The 10,326-nt window shown below is 47.0% G+C and overlaps 1 protein-coding gene across 1 annotated transcript in view; it reads left to right on the top strand.

The window, feature by feature from the left end:
• The window catches only part of FAT2 (FAT atypical cadherin 2), a 66,685-nt gene that overhangs the window by 54,877 nt on the left and 1,482 nt on the right, over positions 1-10,326 (top strand). Inside the window, exons 17-19 of the mRNA XM_007448060.1 lie at positions 4,279-4,720; positions 7,139-7,292; positions 9,544-10,001. Coding sequence (XP_007448122.1) covers positions 4,279-4,720; positions 7,139-7,292; positions 9,544-10,001 — 1,054 coding nt within the window. The remainder of the gene's footprint in view (positions 1-4,278; positions 4,721-7,138; positions 7,293-9,543; positions 10,002-10,326) is intronic.

The following is a 10,326-nucleotide window of genomic DNA, read 5'->3' on the forward strand; positions in this document are numbered from 1 at the left end:
TTTCTCAGGCTGCAGGTTCGTAGTTCCCGTTGTTTTTGGTGTCTTCTCCCTGTGGGTAAGGTTGGTTCAGTGGGTTGTGTAGGCTTCCTGGTGGAGGGGACTGGCACCTGTGTTCTGGTGGATGAGACTGGATCTTGTCTTTCTGGTGCGTAGGACCACGTCCGGTGGTGTGTTTTGGGGTGTCTGTGGACTTATTATGATTTTAGGCAGCCTCTCTGCTAATGGGTGGGGTTGTGTTCCTGTCTTGCTAGTTGTTTGACATAGGGTGTCCAGCACTGTAGATTGCTGGTCGTTGAGTGCAGCTGGGTCTTAGTGTTGAGATGGAGATGTCTGGGAGAGCTTTTGCCGTTTGATATTATGTGGGGCTGGGAGGTCTGTGGTGGACCAATGTCCTGAACTCAGCTCTCCCACCTCAGAGGCTCAGGCCTGACACCTGGCCAGAGCACCAAGACCCTGTCAGCCACATGGCTCAGAAGAAAAGGGAGGAAAAAGAAAGAAGCCAAAAAAAAGAAAGAAGCCCAAAGAGCTTTTGTTAACGTGAGTTATATCTAGTGATGTTTACCCTGTTAGAAATTAAAACCATGAAACATTTAAAATAGCTGTTATTAATCCATTTAGAGATGAGTAATAAGCCCAATTCATGTTCACATAAATAACATAATTTTTCAAAAGCAGTATTTTAAAAATTACTGATAATGGCATTGTTTTACATCTTTGCAAATCTCTTTCATGTCTGGCTTAATAAAATAGAGCTGGATTCTCCTAAATGCTTCTACATTCAAAAAATAAAAGAAAGAAAGAAAAAGTAATAAAATGAAGTTAATAAAATAAAAAAATTATTAAAATAAAAAACTTTAAAAGTAAAAAGAGAAAGAAAGAGAGCAACCAACCAAAAAACAAATCCACCAATGATAACACGCCCTAAAACCTATACTATAAAAAAACAACAACAACAACAAAACAACTGACAGACAGAACCCTAGGACAAAGGCAAAAGCAAAGCTTTTGGGACGTCTGAGGTCTTCTGCCAGTGTTCAGTAGGAGTTGTTCCACATGTAGATGTAGTTTTAATGTATTTGTGGGGAGGAAGGTGGTCTCCACGTCTTACTCCTCCACCATCTTGAAGGTGCCTGGTACATTCTGTATTATAGCTGCTTTTCTCCCTCAATGAAGATGAGCCTCTAACTGCTATGCTGTCTACCAAGCCAGAGTGGAGGAGATGATGCTTGCATTCTGCCCTTTTGTGGGAAGTAGCAATTTTAAATAAGGTGGTTAGGGAAGGCTTCATTGAGGTGATAATTGAACAATAATTTGAAGGGGGTGAGGTAGTTAGCCATGTAGACTTCTGGGGGAACAGCATTCTAGGTAGAGGGTATAGTCATTGGCAGGGGATTGCTTGGCATGTTTAAGGAACAGCTCAGACGTCAATATGGCTTGAGTGAAGTGAGCAAGGGGACAGTAGTAGCAGGAGTTGAGGTCAGAGATGTAATAGGATGGGGTCATATCTATAAAGGTCTCCTAGGCTATTTAAGGACTTTGAGTTTTATTCTGAGCAAAGTGGGGGGCATTAGAAGGTTTTGAGCAGAGAATTAACATGGTGTGACATATGCAAAAACGGTCCTTGTGGCTACTGTGTTAAGAATAGATTTTAGAGGAACAAAGATGGAAGTGGAAAGACCCAGCCAAAAGGCAGTAATTCTGGTGAGAGCTGATGGCAGTTTAGATCAGGGGAATGACCGTGGAACTGGGAAAAAGTTCAGATTCTGGAGAGATTTTGAAGGTAAGGTCAAGAGGACTTCCTGATGAACTGAATAAGGGCTGGGAGAGAAAGCAAGGAGTAAGATGTTGACCTGAGCAACCTGAAGGAATGGAGTTGCTGCCAACAGACGCGGGCAAGGATACAGGTGGAGTAGGTTGGGGAAGGGGGATGACCAGGAGTTCCGGTTTGGACATATGAGCTTGAGATGACTATTAGACCTACTAGTGGAGCTGGACAAACAAAATCTAGCGAGAAAGGTCTGGCTGGAGATGAAGATCTGGGATTCTTCCACATATCCATAGTATTCAAAGCCATGAGACTGGGGAGATCACAAAACAGTGTAGACTGAAAAGAGAGTAGACTAAGGATTTATCCCTGAGATACTCCAACACTGAGAGGTTGGGGAAGAGGAGGATCCAATAAAGGAGAATGAAAAGATACAACCAGTGATGTTGGAGAAAAACCAAGAGACTATTGTATCTGGGAAGCCAAATGAGGGATGTATATCAAGAAGGAAGCAGTGATCAGCTGCGTAATATGCAGCTGAGAGGTCAAGTAAGATGGGAAGTGATATCAATCATTGAATTTGGCAACGCAAAGGGCGCTGAGTACCCTGACACCAGTGGTTTCAGTGTCATGGTGGGTGGGGGTAGAATTTTGCTGCAAAGGGAAAGCAAAGAAAGAAAGTGCTATCTGGCAGGAAAAGTGGGTTCAAGAAAACTTTTTTTTTTAAAAATTAGAACAATAACAGCATGTTTGTATGATGACTGGGATGATCCAGTAGAGAGTGAACAAAGATGTAGGAAGGAGAAAGGAAAGTCAGTGGCACCTTGTCCTTTAGGAGGTAAGCGGGGTGGGGTGGGATCTAGTGCATGAATGGAGAGGTTGGCTTTGGACAATGTGGACAGATACGATGGTGAGAGTGCCTGGAAGTTTCCATCTGATTGCTGAGAGTGAGGATGGGGAGAGAGATGTTAAGGGTCTGAGGAGAGAGAAGTTGTGAAAATAGTCATCTGAGAGAGTGAGGGGACTAAGCAAGATAGTACGATCGTTGGGTAGCATGAAGGGCTCATTTGAGACTCATGGTCATGAAATTAAAGGGAGACCAATAAGCAAAAGCTGTGTGTTTTTCTCCAGCCATGTTCAGCTCCATGATACTTATATATAGAGGGAGAGTTGGATTTTACCGGATTTGTGTATTTGCCAAGTGAGTTCTACCAAGTAAAAGAGGGACAGGAATTTGGCTATGGAATTTAAGATTGGTAAGGAGAGGAATGAGGACATTACAGAGGGGAGAGACAGTGGAAAGATGGAGGGATCAACAGATCTGTGGTCCTAGGTAAGTGAGAGGAGTGATGTAATGACAATGTTTTGTATAAGTTGTACTTACATTTGTCATTGTCTTTTCCTAACGGCAGGTTATACTGGTTTTCTATTTACTGTAATAATACTGTTTTCCTTTTAAGGAAATAAAGGTATAGGTAGAATTCAACCAGGGCAAAAATAAGGAAGATGGTGTACAAATTTCCAACTTCTGGAAAACACTGGGTTAGATCTTCACATTTCACCCAGAGAAAGCTCTACCTATAACCCAGAGGGACAGGAAAACTATTTGGCCACAAGTAGTCCCACTTCTCGAGGGTGAGGGGAACTAAAATGTTCTAACCCACTGATTCTCAGACTTTTTGACTTTGGGACTTTTTATACTCTTAAAAATAATCGAGGATCATAGGGAAGTTTTGTTTATGTGGGTAATAGCTATTGGCATTTTCATTACTAGAAATTCAAACTGAGAAGTTTCAAAATAACAAGAAACCCATTACATGTTAACATAAATACCATACTTTTAGGAAAAAGTTTTCCATAATTAAAAAAAGAGTGGCATTGTTTTACATTTTTGCAAATTTCTCTTACATCTGGCTTGAAAGAAGCTAGCTGGCTCGTACCTACTTCTGCCTTTATCTGTTGTGATAAGAGTATGTCTAGAGATCACCACTGTATATTTGTAACAGAATCAGAGTAGAAGAGGCAAATAATGTCTTGGATTATTATGAAAACAGTTTCACCTTGTAGATGCCCTGAAATCATCTTAGAGACCCACTTCAAGAACTGTTGAACTGTTGAGTTAAGGGAGTGGGGATGAGAGGGAGGTTTCTGGTATCCCTGAAGGCTGAGGAGTATAGAATACTGGAGAGGCCTGTGAAGAAGAATCCAAAAGACAGGGTCTTGATCAGCAAGGCATCTCTGGGCCTCAGTTTCCTCATCTCTGAAATGGAGATATCATCCCTGCCCAGGCCGTCCCATGGAGAGCGGCGAGGGCCAAATGAGACCATAGGAGAGCACTTTGAGGGTTTCTATACTCTACAAATACAATGTCTAAAACAGCCTTGAAAAATCACCAAACACTACCCCTCCTACCTGTGAAAATAAACTAACATTCTTTGCACTGGCAGCTTCTGAGCAGGGATTTTCTGAGTACTTCTTGGCTTTGCTGATGGCCGTTTGGATTTTCTTTACAGCTGGTCAATGGAGTGCTCCAGCTGGAATACCATTGCCCAGGTGGCTTCTACGGAAATCTTTCCTCCCGGTCTCGTGTGAATGACCAAGAGTGGCACTCTGTTCTGGTGGAGGAGACAGATACTTCCGTTCACCTGTCGGTTGACAGTGCAGCCAACGCCTCCCTTGCGCTCCCAGAGAACTGCTGGAGTCTGAGGCCTGAAAGGGACCTCTTTCTGGGTGGCCTCGTCCTCTTGCATTCTGTCCCAAATGTCTCCCAGGGCTTCGAAGGCTGCCTGGATGCTGTCATGATCAACGGAGAGGCGCTGGAGCTGCTGGCCCATGGCAAGAAGGTGGCGGGCATGCTGGAGAGGCGGGCCCTCACCGAGTGTTGCCTCCACAGTGACCAGTGCAGCCAGAACCCGTGTCTCAATGGTGGAAAGTGCTCACAGACCCGCGGGGCAGGTAAGGCTAGGGCTGACCCTGAGGCTTATCCCAGGAGGCTCTGCAGAGGACCCTGCCAGGCTGAACTAGCAATCGTGTATCACCATAGAGTTTACCAAGCCGATTCCTCCACCACAGTCCCATGAGGGAGGGAGTGGGGGTGGGGGGGCGGAGAAGAGAGCCATTAAAGCTCCATTTTACTGCTCAGGAAACCACTGGGCTATGTAAGGGATACCCAGAGAGGTAAAGGAACTCACCCAAGGTCACAGGGCTGTTAAGCGAGAGGCGTGCTCAGGGTGCAGATCTCAGTGGAAATATCCCCCTCTTCCCCTTACTGTCTGGTGAGTAACGAGTAGGGATCTGCTAGGTTTACACCAGGGGAGGCCAGTAGTCTTCTTTCTCCCTCAACAAGAACTATCTTTCTTTCTCCTTTTTTTTTTGGATGGGGGAAGGGTACGAATGGGGACCTCTGATGTAGAAGGCTGAAGTCATCACACATCTCAGTGTCATCATTGGTGCACGCTAAGTTTCTCTCTCCCTCTCTTTTTAAAAATATTTATTTATTTATTTTTGGCTGTGTTGGGTCTTTGTTGCTATGTGTGGGCTTTCTCTAGTTGTGACAAGCCGGGGCTACTCCTCGTTGCAGTGCGCGGGCTTCTCATTGTGGTGGCTTCTCTTGTTGCGGAGCAGAGGGTCTAGGCGTGGAGGTCTCACTAGTTGTGGCTCATGGGCTCTAGAATGCAGGCTCCAGTAATTGTGGCGAATGGGCTTAGTTGCTCTGCGGCATGCGGGATCCTCCGGGACCAGGATTCTAACCCGTGTCCCCTGCATTGGCAGGCGTACTCTTAACCACTGCACCACCAGGGAAGCCCAGTTTCTCTTTCTTATTGCCCTTTATACTCCACTGCCTTCTCCCTTCCTCAAACCCATTTAAAGTTTTAAAATGAGTTCTTTCAAAATGGAAGAACTGTTTTTCACATGCTTGAATTTCTAACTTATATAACTGGTATATCATGTTTTATAGTTTTCCATCCACGCTGCCACGAGTAATTCTTATTCATTGCTTTTAATTGCGGCTCAATACTCCAAGGTGTGCATGCGCTCACCTTTCCCCTCTGGACTCTCCCAGCAGTGGACATCCCACCTCCATCAACAATGCTGCACTGAACATCCTCCCACATCATGTTACAAACCTATGTGAGAACTTTTCACACATACACACGTACATATGCACCACCCAGAGATGGAATTCACATACTCAGAGTATGCAAATAGTTACCTTGACTAAATCGGGTCAGACTGCTGTCCAGCATGGCCGCAGAAGTCTGTACTTCCACCAGCAAGTGCGTGAGATTCCTAGGCACCTACATCTCTGTCAACACTTGGCATTCTCCCATTTTCTAATCTTTGCCTGACAAATAATACTGTCATTTCTACCTAAGATACCCAAGGAGTCCATCACTTCTGCATCCCCACCGCCATTGGTCTGACCCCAGCCCCCATCACCTCTCTTCTTTTCTTCTGCACCAGCCACCTCCCTGCTCTCCTGCTTCTCTCCCTCCACTAGCATCTTCCATCAGGGCACCAGAGAGATCTTTATACAATGTAGATATGAGCACATCGCTTCCCTGCTTGGAATCTTGCAGTGGCTTCCCCTTGCCGTTCAGATGGAGTCCCAATTCCTAATTCCTGCCTGTGGCTCCTATGCCCTGGCCCCTCCCACCTGCTGGTCCACCCTGGTGACACGCCACACCCTCTCCTCCAAACCTTTGCACACGTTCTCCTCTGCCTGAAACATCTTCCTCTTTGCCCCTTTATCTTTTTGCCTGGCTAATTTTTAGTCAACCTTCAGGTCTCAACTAAAATATCACCTCCTCCAGGAAACCTCCCCTGGTGCCTAGTTTAGGCTAACTCCTTCCCCCAACGCTTCCCTTCAATAAAACTAATTTTTATGATAATTACTAATATCCTGATATTATCTATAACTGTCTCAGTTTGAACCCCCAAATTGCCATTTGCTTGCTGTGTGACCTTGAGCAAATGGCATGCGTTCCCTGAGCCTCATTCCCTGACCTGCCATCAACTTGTACCTGTCCCTGATGAGGGCAATAACAGTAACCAATCTCAGGGCTGTCGGGAGGATCAAATGAGCTAATACATGAAGATTCTTAGAACAACGATTACAATAAATAGTGTTGTCTAGGATGACGATACTCATTATTATACTTTAGATGCCTATTCTCTGTAGTCTGTAAGTTGTTTGAGGGCAGGGATCCAAACTTATTGTCCAGCAGGGCACCAGTGCCTACCACGGTGCATGTGGCAGAGAGAGGCACTCCATAACTAAGTGTGAACACTGGGATCTGCAAACGCACGAGGACCTGTCCCCTGGGGCCACTGGACCAGAGTGCTCTCTCATGGCCCTGCCCTTCTGCCCAGGCTATGTCTGCACGTGCCCCTCACAGTTCTCCGGGAGGCACTGTGAACAAAGGAAGGAGAATTGTACTTCGATGCCCTGCCTGGAAGGTGGAACTTGCATCTCTTCCCCCGAAGGAGCCCCCTGTATCTGCCCTCACCCCTACATGGGAGACAGGTAAGCACAGGAGAGGTCCCCTGCCATTGGTTCCTCTCCCTGAGTGTGGATGACCTCTGCACTCTGACCCCTAGAGAGGCCAATGGGCAGCCAGGGGCTGAGTGCTCTGGTTACCTGGCTTCTTGGCCTTTTCCACATGTCAAGGCTTCTCCCTCCCACCACCTGCATCAGAACACTCTGGGGGGGGAGGTGCTCGTTAAAAAGACAAATTTCCCAAGCCCTATTCTGAACCTACTGAATTGGACTCTCCAGGCTGGGGCCAAGGAATCTGCACTTCCTACCAGATCTTCGGACAGTTCTGATCTTTGCTGAAGTCTGAAAGTAGCTAAAGTTCTTATTCTCTTGCTCTGGACCGTGACTTTCCAGAAAGCGGCCTGGGGGTAATGATTCCACTTGATACAGGCACTGCTGTGGGCCTCAAACCCCACCACTAGCTACCTGTGCCTCGTATTATGCTGGCCTGGGGGGTTGTAAGGGTAGGAGAATCATCCCTAGAATCCTAGATGTAAAGAGGCTTTGGCAATTCTCTGGTTTTATGGCTCCCCAACTTGGAAACCTTTAAAAATCATGAGGGAGACTTGTGAAAAATACAGATTCCTGGACCAACTAAACTGGAATCTCCAAGGAAGGAGGCCAAGGATTCTACTTATAACAAGCTCCCAAGGAACCCCCTTGCTGTCAGTGGGTGCATAAGAGATCCAGTGATATAGTCCATCCACCCAATTTACAGATGAAACTGAGGCCCAGAGAAGGAAAGGGCTTGTCCAAGGCTCCCCCGTGTGTTTAAGATCCAAGTCCTTTCTCTTAGCACCTGGCATTTCCAGCCCCACTGTGTGCCTCACTCTGCAGCAGGGGACTCTCTCCATCCAGCAGATGTGTTAGGGCAGGAGTCCCCAACACTCGGCCAAGGACCGGGCCGAGGCCTGTTAGGAACCGGGCCGCACAGCAGGAGGTGAGTGGCGAGTGAGTGAGCGAAGCTTCATCTGCTGCTCTGGATCGCTCCCCATCGCTCACATTACTGCCTGAACCATCCCCTCCCCACACCGGGCCATGGAAAAACTGTCTTCCGTGAAAACGATCCCTAGTGCCTAAAAGGTTGGGGACCATTGTGTTGGGGGACACTTCCTGGCTGAAAGTGGTGTTTGCATTTTAAAAGAGAATTTGGGGAGGCCAATGTATAACCCAAAGGACAAACTGTTGGTGCTGAAATTTCAGGCACTGGGACTCACGTGGGATGGAGGGAGCCTTTCCCAATGTCCCTCAAAAGTATGCTAACGCATATATATGGAATCTAAAAAAAAAAAAAAAAAAATGGTACTGATGAACCTAGTTGCGGGGCAGGAACAAAGAGGTAGACATAGAAAATGGACTTGAAGACATGGGGTGGGAGGGCGAAGCTGGGGCGAAACGAGAGTATCATCGACATATATACATTAGCGAATGTAAAATAGTTGGCTGGTGGGAAGCAGCAGCATAGCACAGGGAGATCGGCTAGGTGCTCTGTGATGACCTAGAGGGGTGGGATAGGGGGGAGGGGAGGGAGGCTCAAGAGGGAGAGGATATGGCGACACCTGTATGCATATGGCTGATTCGCTTTGTTGTGCCACAGAAACTAACACAGTACTGTGAAGCAATTATACTCCAATAAAGATCTATTAAAAAAAAAAAAGTAGGTAAAGCTGACTATAGAAGTCTCCTAGGAGCCTCACACCAATGAAAGCCAAGCTGAAGGTGACCTGAGAGGTCATATGGTTCTAGGTGTTCTCTCCGAGAAAGTTGTCCCGTGTAAGGTCTGTGTGGAGCCATGCTGGGTTCCTGCGACCTCCTGGTGAGGGACAGAGGGAACACTGGCGCTGGGTGACTGCTGACTTGTATCTGGGACCCTGACCCGAAGGACAGCTAGGTTGCTGGCTACCTCTACCACAGTATATGATTGGAAATTTGACCTCAGTGGTAGGCAGTGTATCAATGCCTAGATCTCATGGGTGGAACATAATGGACTTGCCCAGAGCCTAGATTCCAATGGTCACGAACAAGGGTATTGCTGAGTCTCATACCTCACTGGTAGAGGATGATGTGAAACTGAAGTTGATGTGTTGATATGTGTGATAATTACTTTTTTTTTTTTTTGGTGGGAAATTGGAGAGGCAGGCTTGAGTGCAGGGGTTTTTATCCCATACATCTTTTAAGAGGGGACATGGAAAGGGTAGTATAGTGACTCAGTCCCCTGACTATTTCTCTGTGTCTGCAGGTGTGAAATGGAATCACGGGGCTGCTCAGAAGGACACTGTCTTGTCACCCCTGAGATCAAAAGGGGGGACTGGGGACAGCAGGAGATTCTGATCATCATAGTGGTCCTATTGGTCATTGTCATAATCTCTGCTGGGCTTCTCTTCTACTGCCGCCGTTGCAAGTCCCACAAACCCGTGGCCATGGAGGATCCAGACCTCCTGGCCAGGAGTGTTGGTGTTGACACCCAAGCCACACCTGCCATTGAGCTCAACCCCCTGAGCACAAGCGCCTGCAACAACCTGAACCAAGTGGAGCCCAGCAAGACCTCAGGTCCAAATGAACTCGTCACTTTTGGACCCAGCTCTAAGCAACGGCCAGTGGTCTGCAGCGTGCCTCCCAGACTCCCGCCGGTGGTGGTCTCTTCCCACTCTGACAATGAGGCCATCATTAAGAGGACCTGGTCGGGTGAGGAGATGGGTCAGTACAGCCACAGACCTTTAGCCTCTGGGATTGATGGAACAGGGTAATAGACTGAAACACTCCATTATCTGAGCCACCATCCAGTCCATGAAGGGACGTGGTCAAGGTCACGGTGCACTAGTAGGCTACACCAGATCCCAGGCCTCTGGACTCAGAGTCTGTGCCTCATTCCGCTGTACCATGATCTACTCCTCTAAATTCCAAGACATTCCACAGGATTGATGTCCATGGCAGAAACCTATAGACCCTGGATGGGGTGGATAGGATCCCTGAAGTGAAAAGGGGGCTTCTGTATATTTATGCTTTTCTGGAAAGGGAAAGA

Source organism: Lipotes vexillifer, unplaced genomic scaffold (assembly GCF_000442215.2).
Source record: "Lipotes vexillifer unplaced genomic scaffold, Lipotes_vexillifer_v1.1 scaffold121, whole genome shotgun sequence".
Taxonomy (NCBI): Eukaryota; Metazoa; Chordata; class Mammalia; order Artiodactyla; family Lipotidae; genus Lipotes; species Lipotes vexillifer.